The following is a 22,536-nucleotide window of genomic DNA, read 5'->3' as shown; positions in this document are numbered from 1 at the left end:
GATTGTTGGCATGGCGTTTTAGTTCCGTATATAGGATCCAGTGGTCCGAGTCAGGTCCTAGGCCACGGACAATCCTCCCTTAATAAGCAGTAGTAGGTCTCTGAGGTCCAGTTGTCCACCTCTCGACTGCTATTCTCACTTTACTGAATTCCTGAAACAGAAATACTTTGGAAAAACACACACACATTTTTTCCTATTCAAGGTCTTATACTACAAAGCTTCTGTTGGAGACTGGCCTTATCTTATTGGAACTCAAAACATAGAGATAAGTGTACTTTCTCTCAGGAGAACTGAAGTTGTATTCTTGTTAACTTGGCAGAAACATTCATAATCAAATGCATGTTGTTGCGTCATGAAGACACTAGAGAAGCGGCCTACGTGACCTAGACCTCTTAGTCAGGAGACACACTGTCTCCTAAAGCATGAAGATATGGAGTTGTCTCAGATTGCTTGTACGAGCATGACACCACAAAGAACATATATTAAGATACTTACAATAATAAATCAAAAGGATATATGTGATAAAATGACTGATTAGTTCCACTAAAATAATTCACTTAACACATTAGGTTAAATGCTGATCAATTTAAATGTAATTCACTCAAAGGATATATTGAAGAGCGGAGGTGGTGATCCAGGTGTCCACCCCTTCACCATAATATGGTTGTCAGTCCTGTATATGAGTGCTTAAAGGGATAGTTCACCCCAAAATGAAAATTCAGTCATTCTTTATTCACCCCAGTGTTGTTATAACCCTATATGACTTTCTTTCTTTTTCTGAACACAAAGGGAGAAATTGTGAAAAATGTTTGTGCTCAGTGATGTCATACAATGGCAGTGTATGGTGACCACCTCTTCAAGCTTCAAAAGAACACAAAAGCATAATTCAGAAGTCTAATCAATTATCCCATGAGATGTTGATCTCCTCTGCGTGTTCATGAGACTGCATGAGAGCAGTAGTTCAAGCAGACCGCTGGCGAAATGTGGCATTCAAGCGACAACTCGTTTTGTGTATCTAAAAACAGGTCCTCCACAGTGACAGAAACAACAGAACACAACCCTGCTGCACACAACCCAGAGAATAGCACTTATTAAATATGTCATATTTCATTTTTCTGTATTATTACTAAGATTTTACAACAAATGCCAAGGTTAAAATATGGTTACTGTAGTAAAACCATGGCCAATGTATTGCGAGGTAACACAAAACTATTTCAGGAAAAAAAAACAAATTCCCACCCTGTCCTCTTAGGGGCTCCATAAAAAGTACTCAAAGTAACCTAGAAATAAAAAAATAGAAAGTTTGCTAAATAAGGCTGAAACACGTCATCACAGTCTCTGAAAAGGGTCAACTAACAAAGTATTTGCAGATTTTAAGCTAAAGGAAGTGACCTTCAAAGTTTAGTTTAGTTATAAAGCACATTTAAAAACAACAGGAGTTGACCAAAGTCCTGTACAACTAAACAAATAAATAGTAAATAATATAACAATACAAGCACACAATCTACGACACACTTTGAGAAAAGAAAAATTATAATAATAATGAAATATGTAAATGCAGGTGATAGCGTTAGCAAACCTCAGTCTAACACTTATATCTCAAATAACATACATACTTCTATTCACACAACATGGGGTGATGGTAAAGCATTTGCAAGGCGCTGTCTTCACCGCAGTTTCGGTAGTTGTCACATTCACCATTAATCCTCCTATGGAATTCGGTCATTTTTGACCGAAATGAATTTTCCCCATTTAATAAAAATGGTTTCATTTATCAGAGCAGTACAAGACTTGGTGACTTTTCCTTCATTTGCCATCTGAATATACAAATAATAATAATAATAATGATTTGATAAGTCTAAGTGGTCGTAAAAAAATGTGACACCTTTAGTAGTCACGGTCAAAATTGACCGACCATTAAAAATGAATGGAAAAGACCAAAAAATAGAGCATTTTTTAATCTGTCAAATACAATCAATAAATCAGCCACAATGCAGAAATAAACAGACTGAAATTACAAGGTGAGACTCTAAAACATCCTCAGTGCAAAACATACACACCCACTCACACACATTTGCAAAATAAATTTTTACTATAGAAAGTTTGAAACTGCAAAATGTTTACTCTGACTCTTCTGTTTTATCCTCTAATTGAATGTTCAGAATTTCACAGTTCATGTCTGTTTCTTGATTTACTTTAAGTTATAAATGTTTATATTTGAAATAAATTATTGGTAGAAAAATGCTTAGTCTGTGTCTTTGTAACACCATGGTCAGGTTTGATTGCAAGCATATTGACGTTAACTGCAAAAACTGACATTTCAAATCAAATTTCAAATTGTAAAATAATAGTTTGATAATGTCTAAATATATATCCAAATGCATATCTTGTGATAAAACATAAAATTAGGTTACAACAAGCCATCAAGACTGCACCAGGGGTTGGCAGCCTATGGCACGTGGCACGCCAGGAACGGCGAGAGGAGTAGACTATTTTATTTATATTAAACACTGCACCTGCATTCCAATCTACATCTTGATGTAATCCTTCCTCACAATAACACAGCATGCTTTCATCAGCTGAATGGGAGATAGTTAAAATGTGAGGAGACTGCATTATACCCAACAGATTCCTGCAGCGTGTGCAATTCATTCGCACATCACGAGCCGGCAGCACTTCACTAAACACACCCTCTTTGCTTCGGTCAGACTGCGCAGATGACAGCCTACATTCTGTGTTTCATTTGTTTCTTTTTGCTTTCAGAACAACACGTAATACAATAAAAAATAAATAAAACACTATTAATTCTTTAGATGTCCAACCCAGCATACAGGTACACCCTCCTTAAACCATAATCACACTCATAATTACATTAAACGATTAAAAGACAAAACAGAAACCCACATCGTGTGGTTCAAAAATCAGAGTCTATTCAAATTTTAGGATTTTGCAGGTGTGATTCACCGAAAAGGGCTAAAACTTCATATAAGTAAAACAGCCTGCTCCTCTCTCACTGCTGCTTGTGTACTAGTGATTACATGATTAAAATGACATGATATAAGAAACATTGAAGATTCTACACAATTTTGTGACATTAACTGTGCTAAGTCATTTTGTACAAAAGGACAGGTATTCTTTCATTAAAGCACTTAAGATGCTCTGTGAAAATTCACATGCAGGATCATGATTATATCATAATCGTCGGGTGTTGCACAAATGTTTCACTCAAACTGTTATGCTGATAATATCATTTGTTATTAAACTCCATGTCAAAAAGGTTGCCGACCCCTGGACGACACAGTGTGTGGCTACAGATATCTACTGGCTGTTACTGGCAAAACATGAAAAAAACAAGTTCACCAGATGGCATCAATCTGCCACCAATTTATGTCACATTCTCATATTTTCTTCCATGTTTCAACTTATAAAGAGTAGGTTCTGAATTTTTGTTTTATTTTTCAAAAATGTGCTTATTTGTATATGCACAATAATGGTAAAATTCAGAAATGTACATGTAAATCCCAAGAGAAATGCATAATTTTATTGTTCTTATTTCAGACGAAATGGTATCATTATCATCATAAAAAAAAAAAAAGGGTAACACATCTGACCCTTCCGGTCAAAAATGACCACAAATACCAAAGGGAGGTGCCATTTTTCAGTACCATAGGAGGGTTAATTGCAATCGCTTTGTCAGGCCAGTAACCTGTAGTAATGGCATTTTGCTGTTTTAATACGGATGTTTCAGTTTTGTTATCTGAGAACCCACTCGAGCCTCTCACCACTAAATTAATGAGATGGGAGAAAGGTGCCTCAGGTTATTCCTGGCAGGGTACTCAACCTTAGAGGCTCCATATGGTTCCGGCATCTGCTGCCTGCCAGGAACAAACAGAGGCACCTTTGTCCAATGGGCCAACTTGTTCAGGGTGTTTCACTGCCTTCTGCCTAATGCTCCAGCACCCCTGAGACCCTTTACATATAGCGCAAGTGGGTACAGCACATGGATTAGATGGATGGATGGGTCTAAGCTCAAAACAATTAAGCTCCATCATCAGCATCTGTGGCATGCCGTTTTGACTCATCCCTCAGTTTGTATAAACAAACATTAACAGTGTATGTTAATGCACTTACACTGAAAGTCTAAGAGGCAAGGCATTCCAGAGGTTTTACAAACAGAAATGTGCAGCTCATATTTTTGTTAAAGCACATGTATTAATTCTTCAATGCAAAAATAAGTGTTACTTGAACTTTAAAGTCCTTTTAATGGTGGGACTAGTGGCTAATGAACTCCTGATTATGCATTTCTAATGTAATTCCTGTGCGTAGATTTTTCTTTGTAAACAGTCCCTTTCGGGTATCCTCGTGTATCACGCAAAAGTTAAGGGTTTAGTGGCTTTACATCATCATGACAAGAGTTAAAAAAATAATCAGACATTCCTTAGTCCAGACAAGGATAGCAATTACGTTAGTCTTGTGTTAAAACATACAACCGTTTAGAAACTTAGCTACTTTTGAAACAGTGTGACCTTTGACCTTAATATTTTGTGTGGCATTTTTCAGTGCAAAGAGACCATTGTTAAAGGATAGAGCAGCACCCTCAGAAAATCCCTCCAAGAATTGCAAGCATTTTTTTTTTTTTTTTTTACATGCAGAGGTCTTTTACATGTCTTAAAGGTACAGCAACAAAAATGAACTCATTTAATTATAAGGGACAGGGAGAGGGTGAAAAAGCTTATGTAAAAGTAAATTATGACTACTTTGGTGCAGAAAACCTGGCTAACATCTGAGGGGGCCTAAAGGGAATATGACTCCTCAAAAAAAAAAAAAAAAAACATTTTACTCTCAAAAATAACCCTACCATGAGAAATATGAATTGCAGTCAAATGTGACAACTTGCCCTGGAATAAATTCACACAATGAAACATGCACATTTTTATTGAAATTAGTCAAAATGCTGGATTCTCGAACTGCTTGTTGACAAAAATAATGAATTCACTTTTGAAAAAGTGTCCCATGTACAAACAGATACAAAGACTGATTTCATGTACAAAAGTCATTTTGGTTAATTTGAGATATTTAAAGTACTGATTGAGATGGGTGGTATTTGCTTAAAATGATGCTTACCACTAACAAAAATGGTACACAATGAATTTATCATAATAGTAAGCTTAACTGAACTGATTTTGTTGTCCACTTCAACACAAGAACAGAAAAGTAAAAGATTGTTCTCAATTACACCATCAGACAGAGAGGGTACGAAATTATGCTGCTATGAAAATGAGAAACAACCAAAGATTGTAGTATCACAGGCATCAGCCAGAAAGTGTGGTGATGATGCTGTTACCTCCATACGTTGGCAGCTAAAACATACAAAAACCTTCTTGATGTAGAGCCCAAACTAGCCAGAAATGGAATTAGTTTGCTTGAAATGCATTTGAAAAAAAAACAAAAAAAAACACAATAAGCATGATGGAAAATCCAACTGAAAATAACCAGAGTCAATAAACAGTTAACTAAGAAAGCTCCACAATCTTGTTACAATCATGGTGATGTTTTTTTTTTTTTGTGCAATAATTGAGTAAGAAAAAAAAAATGGCAGCTAAACATGCAACATAAAACCAATAAACGTGACCCCAATCGCTTTGCAAAATATTGCTTTTTGGCCCAATAATTTGTGATTAAGGGCTTCATTTGAACAGCACAATTCTTTAATACCTTAGTTTTTTTGTGCTTTATATTTTATACATTACATGGCAAGGAAAGCAAAAGATTGAGGGACCACTGTGAACACTATCATGTGAACACTTGTTATAATAGCATAGGAGCAACTTGAACTGAAAAAGACTGAAAATCCCTCATCCCAAACTGTATTTATTGGCTGTCTGAAGTCACAGTGCTGATTTTCCCTCTCTCCTTTCTTTCTCTGCAGCACTTAAGCTGCACAAACACAATTATAACAAATCGAAAACAAGCCTTGCATAAAGGAGGAGAGAACAGCATTTCCCAGTTGTCACTCTTCTAAATGAGAATAGCGTTTCTGACGCTGAATATTTCTGTGTACTCATGAACGGGATGAACGATGATTACAGTGAGGACAGATACCCGGAGAAGTTGCCTGTTCAGCATTAGGGGCCTGCCAGAACTCTTGTGATTCGTCTAGCTTTTCACGATCCCTCCATCACCCTCACTCACAAAGCGCTTACGCCCCCTGCTTGCCACAAGAACACATATGGTGGGTAAATTCATGATGTTACGGTTTACTGGAAGAGACTTAGTAGGGAAAACAAAGTCGAACTCTCTGACCTGGTTGGACAGGAATCTCTCAGCTGTTTAGTGATGACTGACTCCTGGAAACAGAGGTCCACAAAGGTTTCCATGATGGATTGTGCATGAGGCACATCCAGGTTGATCTCTGGCAGCTCATCGTACACACGCTCGAAGCCCTGTGTACAACACATGCAAAAGCAATAATGCTCTCACAAACAACTAAGAATTTACATAGCTATACAATTTACAACGGATACATGGTTTTCCGTATGGTACACACGATGACATGAATGATTAACAGAGGCTGCTGGTGCTTCTCCAAAGTGAGGAAGCACAGACAATGATTTTGGGTGTCTGTGACTTAACAAATTAACTAAACTGTTTTTGCAGCAAAATATGATGAAAACAGAAGCAAATGTGTTACGTCAGATTGCAAATAACCGGGTGCTTTTCTCTGCGCTCAGGTGGTGGTGCTTTTATACGCTGTCAATCATGCACATCACTGTTTCAATTATTGGCCATTTGTTGCAAAGTCACGCCCAGTTGAGAGCTCAACCAATCATCAAATAGACAAGCTGGGCTTCCAGGCAGGACAAAAATACATTTTATATATTTATATATATATATATATATATATATATAAGAAAACATCAAGGTCATACTTCAAGCTTGAATTGCTCTGATGGTAGGAACATTCCTCATTACATCATTTAGAGAGGTTTACTGGTTTTTACAGGTCTGGGACATGATTAAGTGCATGTTATTATTCATATAATTAATCACACTAAATTAATGATTTAAATTGACAGACTTAATTAAAACATAAAAGAACTGGGGTCTGGGTATCTCAGCGAGTATTGACGCTGACTATCACACCTGGAGTCGCGAGTTTGAATCCAGGGCGTGCTGAGTGACTCCAGTCAGGTCTCCTAAGCAACCAAATTGGCCCGGTTGCTAGGGAGGGTAGAGTCACATGGGGTAACCTCCTCGTGGTCGCTATAATGTGGTTCTCGCTCTCAGTGGGGCGTGTGGTGAGTTGTGCGTGGATGCCGCGGAGAATAGCATGAAGCCTCCACATGCTCTGTGTCTCCGCGGTAACGCGCTCAACAAGTCACGTGATAAGATGCGTGGACTGACGGTCTCAGATGCGTAGGCAACTGAGATTCGTGCTCCGCCACTCGGAATGAGGCAAGTCACTACGCCACCACGAGGACTTGGAGCGCATTGCGAATTGGGCATTCCAAATTGGGAGAAAAAAAAAAAAAGAATGAAAAAAAGAACTAGGGCTGGTATTGATACAGTTTTCCCGATTCAATTTGATTCTGATTTGATATCGATTCATATGGGTACATTTTCATATGAAATCAATTCTCTGTCAGCTTATGCTCTTGATTATAAAGGAACATTCTAGGTACAATTTTAATTGTTCATTTTACAAATAATATTTTCATTTGTTTTTTACCATACTGGTCACATTTTAGGGTTTGAAAATTTTTAAAATTCAGTGTATTCCATCAATAAATGTCTTGAAATTGCTTATTTTATACTGCATATATATCTTTGTTAAAATGCACAATTTGTGTTATTTATATTGATATGAAGAACAAGTGCTAAATCGGTACTGTCTCTTTAAGACTACTGGCATCAGGATGCATTTCTTTAGAGCATCTGTGCTATGTGTGATCAGAATTAAATGCTTCTCTTTTGTTGTTTTAAATCAAGAACAGGGAAAGAAAGTCTGTGCAAACCCTGTTCATCTGGTCCAGAGTGATTAGGCCAGTTTGCCAAAAAGCCTTCAGGAGCTTGACCATCATCTGTAAGGCCGTGTCACCTGTAGACTCCAGTACCATCACCACAGCCTACACCCAACAACAAGAGAAATGAGTCATGTGACAGGAAGAGGAAATAATGAATCTATATATAAAAGTTCAGGATTTGCCAATCTCTGAACCGTTGTTCAAGACAAATATATCACTGGCCAAAAAATCAAATCTAGATGGGACACTATTAACAAAACTTAAGTCATTTGCAGTCTTTGTACGGGAGAATTTAATTTTAAGAACTTAATCACAGTATTTAAATATCCCGGCATACCTCATAGACCAGTTCATGATGGAAGTGTGGCACTTCTAGATCTCGCAAACAGTGCTCGGCTTCAGATAGCTCACCTGAAACCAGGTACTCTTTCAGCAACAGGTTCATCTGTAACAAAGACGGCAAAAACTCTACCGTAACCTGTCATATCTGGGTGGCAAAATGCGTATTGGCATTTGCAATCAGCAAGGTCTCTGTCACTATTAAATACACTTTATAAGCTAGATAGTAACTTTTTTTTTTCAACCTACCAGTCATTGATTTTTACTGTTGTCCACAAGAGGAAAAGAGATCAGAAGCCAAAAGGGCCACATACACAATATATAGCACATTTCCTTATAGAAGTATTGATGAACAAGGTTTTTGAAATGTCGGGCCCCACCTCACCTCTTTGATGAGATGTTTGACAGGCCTCTGGCCGCCGCCAACTCCCCACACATTATCAAGCCGCATGATTTTCGTCTTCATGGAGAGCAGAACTGATGCTCTGTCCAGTGCAGCTCTAACACAATCATGATATGATGTACACATGAAAAAAAATCATGAAAAGATGTACACAAAAACATACGGAAAAGGGAAGAAAGGGTAAAACAGCGAGTCAGAAACAGATAATAAAGAACACACATCTAAAGAATTAATCAACACAGAAGTAGGGTGGGTTAACTTGAAAACACAGTTTTACTAACCACCATCTTATTATACGAATTATACGGACAGCTTTCTTTCCTAACTCAAATATAAAGGAATATATATGAAATTGAACACACACACACACACACACACACTGAATTAAATTTGGCAGCTATACTCTCTTGTTGTTTTCACATTTCTCTTCTAGATCCACTTTATAACTCGCCTCAGCCCAAGAAGGGTAAGGAACTCACAATTAGTAATTTACATTATGTATCACTCCAAGTTCACATTATAGTAATATTTTGTGTTGTACACATTAATGCAAATTAAGTAAAGCTTAAAATGTTAAAAAAATATGTATGTTTCTGGGGCCTGTGTATCTCAGTGATTATTGACGCTGACTATCACCCCTGGAGTCGCGAGTTTGAATCCAGGGCGTGCTGAGTGACTCCATCCAGGTCTCCTTAGCAACCAAATTGGCCCGGTTGCTAGGGAAGGTAGAGTCACATTGGGTAACCTCCTCATGGTGGCGATTAGGGGTTCTCGCTCTCAATGGGGCGTGTGGTGAGTTGTGTGTGGATTGCGGAGAGTAGCATGAGCCTCCACATGCTGTGAGTCTCCGCGGTGTCATGCACAACAAGTCACGTGATAAGATGCACGGATTGACGGTCTCAGAAGCGGAGGCAACTGAGATTCATCCTCCGCCACCTGGATTGAGGTGAGTAACCGCGCCACCACGAGGACCTACTAAGTAGTGGGAATTGGGCATTCCAAATTGGGAGAAAAGGGGATAAAATAAAAAATAAAAAAATGTTTAAAAAAAATTACATTTCTGAGTAAAAGCTATTTATTTTCATGTTTTGGTTGTTGAGCCAACAATTTATTTATTTTCAGTGCACCGTCCAATTTTAGCTGCCACTGAAGTTGTTGTTTGGTTCGCATATTCACATATATGTCAAAAGTCTTGCGAATCACTGAAAAACATTTAACATGTATGTGTGTGAAGAGCGCAATGATGAGCGACATGCGAATGAGGAGCACTGAAAATATACAGAAAAAAAAACAGCCCAAAGACTTTCCTCACCAGCCTTTATTTGATCTGTTCCTCAAGATAATGAAATATGTAACTTTTACAAGAGTGCAACATTGTTACAGATAAGGTAAAAAATGACTCAGTTGTTTAAATGTCAAAGGCAACTTATTTACATATCAGTAACACAATAAAAATGAATAAGTCCATTTCTAAATATTAAACAAAGAGCTGTTCAAAATGTTTTGAATGCTAATGAGGTAATATCATCACTGACAGGTGCTGTTGCTCATTTTATTTTCTCCCACCGCCTAAAATAAACATTACAGCCAGAAGTAGACCTTATTTACAGTAACGTCATATTTGATTTTTGACTTGAATGAAAAGGAGGCTGTGAGGGATACAGACTCTTCCTTGTATAAAGCTATTTAAAGCTCGCATGTCGTCATTTTTATTTGTATAGCGCTTTTCACAACACTCACAACATTTTCAAAGCAGCTTCACAGGAAATCATGCATTTACAAAAACATAAAAATAAATGTTTTTATTCAAGTTTTATGCACTCTGAGAAGAAAGTCCCTAGCAACAGAATACTTACATAATCTGGACACATGACTACTGGGAATATCCGTACACTTTAGAAATAAATAATCTAGAAGACTATCAAACATCAAGCTCACCTGGCATGGTCACAATCCACCTTGCCTTTGTAACAGTCGAGGAAACTCATGGGTAAAGCGTGGTCAGCAATGGCTCGAGCAATAAACTGCCCAAGCATCTGAGGAAAAGAAGGAAACCAGGTTGCCAAGTTGCTGAACACAAACTAAGTGTCCTTGTAGAGCTGCTGTGCAGTACCGAACAGTCACAATATTTGCAATGGTTGTGTTGCCGAAAATAATCTTAAACACACTGTAAATATTGTGATGACTTAACTGTGCTTTTATTAATGTGCTTTTTACGTTTCCTAATGACCATGTAATTAGACCAATTTTACGATCCCTTCTTTCCAAGAGTGTTGAAACAAAGATGTTTTAAATTTTCTCTGATCTAAACTCAAGTAGCAAACAAGCAGTAAGAGTTATAAAGAGCAAGACAACACTGATTTAACCATTTCTTTGTGTCACACAACAATGTTCAGGGAAGACTCTGCATGTAATTTTTTAATATATATTCGAATGGTTTAATAAAACTAAATGTAGGAGCAAAGATACACTTATGTAGAAATTGTAATTGCACAAATAATTTTATTACAGTGATGAATGGGAAAAATATAGTGTTACGGATTCTCACATGCATGAGACAAGGACATTTAATTCAAGCAGAAAACCATAATAAATCGCAAAAACAATGTGCGTATAAGAGCTGCGTTTCCATCCCATGTGTTCAAAAGAATAAAATCGTTTCTTCCGGATAAACTGTAGCCACTATGACACTTATTACTAAAATACTCGAGGTTTAAAGTATGCAGACAAAACACTAACACTTAAAGAACTTTGTCTCATGTCTGGGAGCAACAGCGTGTCACACAGTTTTGGGTGCACTATGTGTGTGCGTTCCTCCATCTTTATGACTTTACCGTGCAGATCTATAAGATATCTGTCAAATGTCAATAAGCCTGTTCTTCGGCACAGTTCAAGTTTGTATTCGACTTCCTTTTCTCTGCGAACTCTATGCAGGATTTGGATGTTCAGGACACCGTTATTTCAGGATGACCAGAGCAACATTTCAGATGCGATGATTGGTCCTCTGGTTAATCCAGTTATGAATGGGTTATTCAATCACATGACTTTTTATGCACATCTTGTATTCCTAATAAATTCAATAGGAGTTTATTCGCTAAATGTGTTTCCATCATAGTTTGTGCATTTCGTCTCATCGAATGAAAAATGTATATGTTTCTTTGATGCACATTTTGGAGATCCACATCTTGGTCTTTCCATCCAGTGATTTTATGCAATATTATAAAATAGTGTGCGTGTGTGAATACACAAAACAAGTTATTTTTCATTAAAATAAAAACAAAATATGACATCACGTAACATAATATATTATATACAGTTGAAGTCAGAAGTTCACATACACTTTAGCCAAATAGATTTAAACTCAGTTTTTCACAATTCCTGACATTTAATCGTAGAAAACATTCCCTGTCTTAGGTCAGTTAGGATCACTACTTTATTTTAAGAATGTGAAATGTTGGGGCCTGGGTAGCTTAGTGGTAAAATACGCTGGCTACCACCCCTGGAGTCGTGAGTTCGAATCCAGGGCGTGCTGAGTGACTCCAGCCAGGTCTCCTAAGCAACCAAATTGGCCCGGTTGCTAGGGAGGGTAGAGTCACATGGGGTAACCTCCTCGTGGTCACTATAATGTGGTTCGTTCTCGGTGGGGCACGTGGTGAATTGAGCGTGGTTGCCGCGGTGGATGGCGTGAAGCCTCCACACGCGCTATGTCTCCTTGGCGATGCGCTCAACGAGCCACGTGATAAGATGCGCAGGTTGACGGTCTCAGATGGGCAGGCAACTGAGATTCGTCCTCCGACACCCGGATTGAGGTGAATCACTACGCGACCACGAGGACTAAGAGCGCATTGGGAATTGGGCATTCCAAATAAAAATAAAAAAGTATGTGAAATGTCAGAATAATAGTAGAGAGAATGATTTATTTCAGCTTTTATTTCTTTCATCACATTCCCAGTGGGTCAGAAGTTTACATACACTTTGTTAGTATTTGGTAGCATTGCCTTTAAATTGTTTAACTTGGATCAAATGTTTTGGGTATCCTTCCACAAGCTTCTCACAATAAGTTGCTGGAATTTTGTCCCATTCCTCCAGACAGAACTGGTGTAACTGAGTCAGGTTTGTAGACCTCCTTGCTCACACACGCTTTTTCAGTTCTGCCCACAAATTTTCCATCGGATTGATGTCAGGGCTTTGTGATGGCCACTCCAGTACCTTGACTTTGTTGTCCTTAAGACATTTTGCCACAACTTTGGAGGTATGCTTGGGGTCATTGTCCATTCGAAAGACCCATTTGCGACCGAGCTTTAACTTCTTGACTGATGTCTTGAGATGTTGCATCAATATATCCACATAATTTTCCTTCCTCATGATGCCATCTATTTTGTGAAGTGCACCAGTCCCTCCTGCAGCAAAGCACCCCCACAACATGATGCTGCCACCCCCATGCTTCACGGTTGGGATGGTGTTCTTCGGCTTACAAGCCTCACCCTTTTTCCTCCAAACATAACGATGGTCATTATGGCCAAACAGTTACATTTTTGTTTCAGAGGACATTTCTCCAAAAAGTAAGATCTTTGTCCCCATATGCTTTTTTATGTCGGTTTGGGAGCAGTGGCTTCTTCCTTGCTGAGCAGCCTTTCAGGTTATGTCGATACAGGACTCGTTTTACTGTGGATATAGATACTTGTCTACCTGTTTCCTCCAGCATCTTCACAAGGTCCTTTGCTGTTGTTCTGGGATTGATTTGCACTTTTCGCACAAAACTACGTTCATCTCTTGGAGACAGAATGTGTCTCCTTCTTGAGCGGTATGATGGCTGCATGGTCCCATGGTGTTTATACTTGCGTACTATTGTTTGTACAGATTAACGTGGTACCTTTAGGTATCTGGAAATTGCTCCCAAGGATGAATCAGACTTGTGGAGGTCCATAATTTTTTTTCTGAGGTCTTGGCTGATTTCTTTTGATTTTCCCATGATGTCAAGCAAAGAGGCACTGAGTTTGAAGGTAGGCCTTAATATACATCCACAGGTACACCTCCAATTCAGTGCACCTTCTATCAGAAGCTAATTGTCTAATTATCTAAAGGCTTGACATCATTTTCTGGAATTTTCCAAGCTGCTTAAAGGCACAGTTAACTTAGTGTATGTAAACCTCTGACCCACTGGAATTGTGATAGTCAGTTAAAAATGAAACAATCTGTCTGTAAACAACTGTTGGAAAGTTACTCGTGTCATGCACAAAGTAGATGTCCTAAATGACTTGCCAAAACTATAGTTTGCTAATATTAAATCTGTGAAGTGGTTACAAAAATGAGTTTTAATGACTTCAACCTAAGTGTATGTACACTTCTGGCTTCAACTGTATTTTGTCTATACATTTAAATAAGCACCAAAGGTCATTTCTCCATCATTTAGCCTACTGATAAAAGGTACAGCTGAGTACACAAGTTTACACCACACTTTCAGAGTTTATACAAATACAAGAGATAAACTAGAACCAAAGCAGCATCAAAACCACATTTGATACTAGGGGCTGATCTGGCATATTCAGCTTTTATGCTGCATTGCATTCTAACACAGATTTTGAGCAGTCTGTTCAGAGAAGACTTAACACACCTGTGTAAAATAACCTTTGGATTTACACTGGAATTGGGCTTGCTTTTTGACTCTTGTCATTTCTGCCCTACCTGTGGGGCTTCTGGTGTATCCAGGATGAGGTCTGGCAGCTCTTTAAGCATTTTGTCAAATGCACGTGCCATGTCATTCTCAGACAGAACTTTCCCAGACAGGTCCGAGAGAAGCCGTGATGTGAGCTCCCTGTGGCTGGCTTTGCCTTCCAGAGACAGAGACACAGCCAGAGAGGAGAACTCGTATCTGTTATGGCCCAGGTTCAGCTCTTTGAGTAACATCTACCGGGCAGAGATGGAAACAGAGATAAGCTCACAAACAATAAATTATAAGCATCAGTTTCAGATAACAGTCACAGTAAACCTCCGCATTTTGAGGACTAATTAATACAGTGTATCTTACATCAACTTTGATGATAGACAGTGAAGGTCAAATTGTAAACTATTAATGGGAACAGAACATGTAGCATTCGTGTTCAAAATGTTTTCCTCTACGTTACACTGAAACGAAGGTTATTTGGCATGTAGTTGTGTTAGGTATAAGCCATAGCTTAGTTAAAGCTCACCTCCACTTCTTTGGTGTCTCCGTGCTCAAAGTACTCCTGCACAATGGGGTTGATGGTCTTCTCAAGTTCTTTCTCATCTAGCTCAGGTACTACTGTGGCATATACGGTGTCTCCCTGATAAACAAACAAGAGTCTGGCACTAGAAAAACACCTTTAATGAGAAGAGAACAGGGGAAACTAGGCAAACTTTTCTACATTTCTAAATTCTCAGGGTAAAAGATTAATTGGTATAAAGTGACTAATTTAGTGAGAGTTCATTTGGATCCATTACACCGTGTAACACTTTTGTTTTTTTTTGCTGAGTAAACTTGGAGTAACTTCTAGAACTTTGTAGAACTTTCCAGTAATATAAATAGTAGTATAAATACAGGGGCCTTAAGCCCACCAGTTCAGTTTAGTTCCAGCTGCCTAAGTGGATACATATCAAGACCTTGCTGGACACCTTGAAGTATGATGAGTACGGCTGGGAGCTCATAGGAGACTTCAGAATGGTGGCATTCCTGATGGGCCTCCAAGGCAGTTTTACCAAGTTTCCCTGCTATCTTTGCCTTTGGGACAGCAGGGACACCAAGGCGCACTACCACAGGCGGGACTGGCCACAGCAGACCGAGTTCTCTGTGGGGAGGAACAACGTCAAGTGGGAGCCACTGGTGGACCCCCGGAAGGTGCTGATGCCACCACTGCACATCAAATTGGGCCTTATGAAACAATTTGTCAGAGCTCTAGATAAGGTGTCGGCAGCCTTCAAGTATCTTCAAGACTTCTTCCCTAAGCTGTCTGAGGCAAAGTTCAAAGCTGGTGTCTTCGTTGGACCACAGATAAAGAAGATCCTGGAGTGCAATGAATTCCCCAATAAGCTCACTAGTAAGGAGAAAGCGGCTTGGAACAGCTTTGTCGCAGTGGTTCGGGGCTTCCTGGGCAATCAGATGGCCGAAAACTATGTGGAACTGGTTGAGACACTGGTGAAGAACTACGGCACAAAGTCCATATCCTTGATGCTCATCTTGATAAATTCAAGGAGAACATGGGAGTGTACTCGGAGGATCAAGGCGAGCGCTTCCATCAGGATATACTGGACTTTGAACGCCGCTACCAAGGACAGTATAACGAGAACATGATGGGAGACTACATTTGAGGGCTGATTCATTAAAGTGATTTATAGTATAATCGTAAATCTCGAAAAACTACTCACTTCTAAGTCTTTTGTTGTCATTGTAGAAAATTTCAATTTAATGTGGGGAAGTGGACATCACGAAATTTGTCTCTATGGGGCAATGTTTTCAAAATTAAATGATTTCCAAGAATTAAACATTTGCTTCAATTCCAGTTGAAATTCCATTAATATTTCAAGCAGTTTGAGATGTTAAAGGAAAAGTTCACCCAAAAAAATGATCACTCTCTCATCATTTATTCACCATTATGCCAACTTACTTCTCTGATCGATTTATGTCCTTTTTTGAGCCTGAAAGTGTTGGTCCCCATTAAATTGAATGTTATGCATATATCATATCTCCAACAAAATATATTTGTTGGTTTTCAGCAGAAGAAAGTCAAACAAGTTTAAAACGGCATAAGGGGGAGTTAATGATCAGACAATACTTTGGGGGAACTATCCTTTTGGTAACTAGGGATGGGCATTTTCAAGTACTATTGTAGTCAAATGCTCTAACCCACAAAAACCCATCGAGTACTCAATAACTTATAATTTAAAATGCACTTTAAAAATAACAAGTATGACAGGTACATGAGTCTTATATTTTGCTTTATTCACAAACGTTACTGTAAACGGTTGGGGAAAAATTTAATGAACAATATACATTAATAAAAATGGATTTAAAAATAACAGTAATAAACATTTGCACTCACCCAGTGCACCTATTTTTTTTGAGGGGGCTTCAAGGTCAGACACCAAAACCCCAATCCAAACCACACCTAAGCAGTCATGAAACAAAGCGTCTGAAGTTTCGTCAATACAAGCGCTGCTTCTTCGATCCGTTCAGATGCCCGCACCGCAAGGGCATAGCCAGGAAATTACTTTGGGGTGGGCCTCAATAAAAATGGATGGGCTAAATTTGTATCCATTTTTTTACCAAAATGTCCTATATAACAGAAAGATGCCGCATTCAAACAGTTCTTTCACACTTTCAGAAATCAGAATTTATGCATGTTTTAAACTATTTCATGAATATTTATTTGAAGGCAAAGAATGTCTGTAATATTCTGGGCTACACCACTGCCGCACCGCCTTTCTCCCAAAATACTGAACACGCGGCTATCGAGGAACCATGTAAAACCACCTTTCGTTACTTAGTTTTTATAATTATACTGTATACTTCAAAAATATATTAGGTTTTATATATTATTATTTTTTAATAAAGGAGAGGATTCACAGTGAAATAAGATAACAAGCTACATCTTTCTTTGAACATTAAGAAAAGTGTAAAGATGCCGCAAAACCTGTCAAATGCATTTCAGCACCAAAGTAAATGAACAGTGACCGATCAAACAAAAACTTAATCTATATTAGATAATATAAAAACACTGACTGACTGTTCCACAGAGATCAGACATAGTTGGCAAATATTAACTGCACTGAAGTTGATACAATTAATTAGTTTTTATTACAACAACGCCACGCTTTCCCTTGGTACTGGACCTTCCCCGTGAACGTGATCTCTGAAGCAGCACTGGACGTCGCATATATCAGAACGTATGTGACTCGATTGGATTTGGACTGACAAAATTAAAACATGCTGTAACAGTTCAAGGATGGGCAAGGAGGCGGCGGGAACCGGCTGAACAGTCAACAAAGGTTTAATGATATAAATGAACTTAAAACACCACAAAACATAAGTCAAACACAGACAAACATGCAGCGCAGCCGCATGCATCTCTCTCTCCTGAACTGGCGTCTCCGGCTCCCCTTTATGCTCGTCGGTTCCCTGACATACTGTCGCCTGGTCCTCAACCGCTCCTCCGCCCTCTGGTGGATGACAGCTTGCTCCTCCCCTGGCAGCGAGTCCTCCTGCCCCTGGCAGATGGAAACGCTCCTCCCCTTCTTTGGCGGACGGCAGCAGTTGGGTTAGGGTTATAATACATGCCTTTTGGACAGTCAAATAGCCAGTAGCCTGATGGCACCCATTTACTTACACTATATAAGGATCTACAGAGCTTCAACATATCTCTAAAAATCTTCATTTGTGTTCTGCATAAGAAAGAAAGTCATACACATCTGGGATGGCATGAGGGTGAGTAAATGATGAGAGAATTTTCATTTTTGGGTGAACTGTCCCTTTAATGTGACTGGTACATGTTATAGGTTTGAGTTGGGTATGTTGACAACATTTTTATGTGTTAAGTAAATATATTTTGTAATGCTTGCTGGAGAAATTTTTTTTTTAATCATAAACAGCTTAAGAATGGTTAAACAGACGGTAGCGCTGTTCATAGTCATAAAACTGCTTGTCTGAAGAACATGGTCACTTGCAATGTGAAATTACAATTTCATCTATTCTCTCTCTAACCTAAACTAAACTGAAGTAGTCTATAAAGCTATGAACTACAGGTGTACCCTTACCTGAGCAGATTCATCATAGTTGGGGTCTTTGGAGTCTGGTTCCTCCACCTCATACACCATGCCCGCTGCCCCCCAAACACCTTTACCACCCGCTCCACCTATTCATAAGAACAAGCAATATAAAACACCTAAAAGTGAAAAGCAAAGCCTAGAGAGGTAAAACAATACAGGAAGAGTCTGTTATGTTGAAATGTCTAAACCATCACCTGAATTTGTTACTCATCATATCTGCCTCCTTTTAATTAATGATATAATGGGGGAAAAAATCCATACTGGCTCAAATAACTTTATACTAGGCCCTTTAATACATACAGCCTTTTCATAAATTTAACTGCATTTTCGAGTTTAAAAGGTCATGAAATTAATTTGAGTTTTTCCCAAGTGGATTGGACAGACATGAGACAAATAAACAATACTGTCAGCAAAAAAAGTGAAAAGTGAACTGCTCTTTAAAGAAATATATAATTTCATTGTCATTTTTTTAATTGCCTTAAAGTCCACTTAAAGTTCTTTTTCAGATTATTCACAAACAAACATGAGATTAATAATCGTTCAGTCGCCGGGACGGACACATGTGGTCTCGTTAAGTGGCCAATGAGCTTTTACTGAAGAACAGAGAAGACGTCACGCTCTGATCTGAATGTATTCATCATCAATCACATTCAGCCGCGATATCATCACAAATAAATAATAAGGACTGTTTTTGAGAGCGCAGCTAATGAAACTGAAACGCAACCGCTTGGATCTACATTCCCCGAAGATGTCATGCAGAGATAACTTGACAAGTTTTGGAAGTTAAGATGAAATACAGGATGAGTTTTCTCCACAAGCTCAGGGAAGAATTTATGTCATGTCAGTGCTGGCTCGTTTCAATGTTTGACTTGGGACGCTTTTTGATTAAAGGAATATTCCGGGTTCAAAACAAGTTAAGCTCAATCAGCAGCATTTGTGGCATAATGTTGACTACCACAAAAATGTGTTTCGACTCGTTTTCTCCTTTTCTTTCAAAAAAGCACAAACGTGTGTTCCAGTGAGGCACTTACAATGGAAGTCAATGGGGGTCAGTCTGTAAACATTAAAATACTCACTGTTTCTAAAGTATAGACTCAAGACATAAACAATATGTGTGTTAACATGATTTTACGGTGATAAAATCACTTACTAACCACATCTGTGGAAAGATATAGACAATTTTACAGCTCAAATAACACATGAGCTTTAACAGAAGAATTAATGTAAGTGCTTTTATAAAATTATAAGCTTTTAAACCCTCCAAAAATTGACCCCATTGACTTCCATTGTAAGTGTCTCACTGGAACACACATTTGTGCCTTTTTTAAAGAAAAGGAGGGACAAGGGGGGCTTGGGGAGCTCAGCAAGTATTGACGCTGACTTACACACCTAGAGTCAAAAGTTCGAATCCAGGGTGTGCTGAGTGACTCCAGCCAGGTTTCCTAAGCAACAAAACTGGCCCGGTTGCTAGGGAGGGTAGAGTCACATGGGGTAACCTCCTCGTGGTTTTAATTTTTGTGGTAATCAACACTGTCACAAATGCTTTTGATTGACGTTAACTTTTATTGAACCCAGAATATTCCTTAAAAATACAGATGCATTTAAAAAAATTGAATGTTACAAACTTGGACTCTTTTCAAACAGGAATCATATAAACAGACCATAATTTTTAGTCCATGAATAACACTAATTAATGAAGTATTTGCTTTAAATGATTTCAAAGAACATTCCTAGCCGTTAAAAGAGAGCATTCCAATTTTATACTAATGTGCATAGAATAAAAAATTACTAAATCAAAGTTTTAGATGGTTCATATTCTCAAATGTTCAGTAAAAAATAAAACGAGGTGGGGGAAACCGCTTGAATAGACAGTTCTATGTTAAAATGCTGTTAGTAGTACTACCCCCGACTCAAGCTTAATAACAACGGCAATACCACAGTGTTTCTCATTCATTACAGCTGTATGTACGGTAGTAATATTCACCGATAGCAGTGCTATTCAACTGAACTCTGTGGTGAAGTGCTCATACTATGAGCCCAGGGGCTGTTCAATCAGACAGAGCACAACAACCTCCAGACACAAATGTCCATTGCTTAATCTGAGAAACGCTAATAAGAGTAAGACGCAACAGCCAAAAACCAAGGGGCTTTCAATGAATATTCGAATTTCAAATTTTTTGTTTTTTTCCTTTTACACATAATTTGGAATGCCCAATTCCCAGTGCGCCTTTAAGTCCTCGTGGTCGCGTAGTGATTCACCTCAATCCGGGTGGTGGAGGATGAATCCCAGCTGCCTCCGCGTCTGAGACCATCAACCCACGCATCTTATCACGTGGCTTGTTGAGCGCGTTGCCACGGAGACATAGCGCGTGTGGAGGCTTCACGCCACCCACCGCTGCATCCGCGCTCAACTCACCACGCGCCCCACCAAGAACGAACTACATTATAGCAACAACGAGGAGGTTACCCCATGTGACTGTACCCTCCCTAGCAACCGGGCCAATTTGGTTGCAAACTAGTGAACTCCAGGGGTGGTAGCCAGCGTCTTTACCACTGAGCTACCCAGGCCCCCCTCGAATTTAAATTTTTACATTTTCAGCACTAGTAGTTATAGAAAAAATGGCTTCGGTGCATCACAAATAACAACATTTAATTATACAAAAACAAAGTCTCATTTAAAATAATCATTTTCAGTTTTCGGTTCTGGCCCAGTGTGTCTAGTATTTTCATTTTGGAGCATCACTAATGAAATAATACATTCTAAGAAAAGTTAAACACCAAAAACATCACTGCGAGTCCAGCCGAGAAGGCATATCATAATTTATGTTTACTAATGTTTTTTAATTACTAATATTTTCTAATATTCTTCTCACACAACACAAAATCAATTTTAGACACATAGCCTATTTGTTGTGCCATTTGTAATTTTTGTCTGGTAGGTTTAAGTCAAAACGCTGTCTCGTCACCGAGATTTTACATTATTTCCAGAGGTGCAAGTAAATGTTACAGTTTCTGTCAATGTACAGGTGCATCTCAATAAATTAGAATGTTGTGGAAAAGTTCATTTATTTCAGTAATTCAACTCAAATTGTGAAACTCGTGTATTAAATAAATTCAATGCACACAGACTGAAGTAGTTTAAGTCTTTGGTTCTTTTAATTGTGATGATTTTGGCTCACATTTAACAAAAACCCACCAATTCACTATCTCAAAAAATTAGAATATGGTGACATGCCAATCAGCTAACCAACTCAAAACACCTGGAAAGGTTTCCTGAGCCTTCAAAATGGTCTCTCAGTTTGGTTCACTAGGCTACACAATCATGGGGAAGACTGCTGATCTGACAGTTGTCCAGAAGACAATCATTGACACCCTTCACAAGGAGGGTAAGCCACAAACATTCATTGCCAAAGAAGCTGGCTGTTCACAGAGTGCTGTATCCAAGCATGTTAACAGAAAGTTGAGTAGAAGGAAAAAGTGTGGAAGAAAAAGATGCACAACCAACCGAGAGAACCACAGCCTTATGAGGATTGTCAAGCAAAATCGATTCAAGAATTTGGGTGAACTTCACAAGGAATGGACTGAGTCTGGGGTCAAGGCATCAAGAGCCACCACACACAGACATGTCAAGGAATTTGGCTACAGTTGTTGTATTCCTCTTGTTAAGCCACTCCTGATCCACAGACAACGTCAGAGGCGTCTTACCTGGGCTAAGGAGAAGAAGAACTGGACTGTTGCCCAGTGGTCCAAAGTCCTCTTTTCAGATGAGAGCAAGTTTTGTATTTCATTTGGAAACCAAGGTCCTAGAGTCTGGAGGAAGGGTGGAGAAGCTCATAGCCCAAGTTGCTTGAAGTCCAGTGTTAAGTTTCCACAGTCTGTGATGATTTGGGGTGCAATGTCATCTGCTGGTGTTGGTCCATGAAAACCAAAAGTCACTGCACCCGTTTACCAAGAAATTTTGGAGCACTTCATGCTTCCTTCTGCTGACCA

At 38.8% G+C, this 22,536-nt stretch overlaps 1 protein-coding gene across 1 annotated transcript in view; it reads right to left on the bottom strand.

The window, feature by feature from the left end:
* Positions 1-4,917: 4,917 nt before the first annotated feature.
* The window catches only part of pdcd4a (programmed cell death 4a), a 31,858-nt gene continuing 14,239 nt past the window's right edge, over positions 4,918-22,536 (bottom strand). The window contains exons 4-12 of the mRNA XM_051705048.1: positions 18,535-18,632; positions 14,958-15,071; positions 14,452-14,673; positions 10,705-10,802; positions 8,749-8,863; positions 8,362-8,469; positions 8,016-8,126; positions 6,304-6,443; positions 4,918-6,208 (exon numbers count right to left, since the gene is read on the bottom strand). Of these exons, the coding sequence (XP_051561008.1) occupies positions 6,157-6,208; positions 6,304-6,443; positions 8,016-8,126; positions 8,362-8,469; positions 8,749-8,863; positions 10,705-10,802; positions 14,452-14,673; positions 14,958-15,071; positions 18,535-18,632 (1,058 nt within the window). The 3' untranslated portion in view covers positions 4,918-6,156. The remainder of the gene's footprint in view (positions 6,209-6,303; positions 6,444-8,015; positions 8,127-8,361; positions 8,470-8,748; positions 8,864-10,704; positions 10,803-14,451; positions 14,674-14,957; positions 15,072-18,534; positions 18,633-22,536) is intronic.

Source organism: Myxocyprinus asiaticus, chromosome 8 (assembly GCF_019703515.2).
Source record: "Myxocyprinus asiaticus isolate MX2 ecotype Aquarium Trade chromosome 8, UBuf_Myxa_2, whole genome shotgun sequence".
NCBI classification, from domain to species: domain Eukaryota; kingdom Metazoa; phylum Chordata; class Actinopteri; order Cypriniformes; family Catostomidae; genus Myxocyprinus; species Myxocyprinus asiaticus.
The sequence above is the reverse complement of the archived record's forward strand: the minus strand, read 5'-3'. Positions and strand labels throughout refer to the sequence as shown.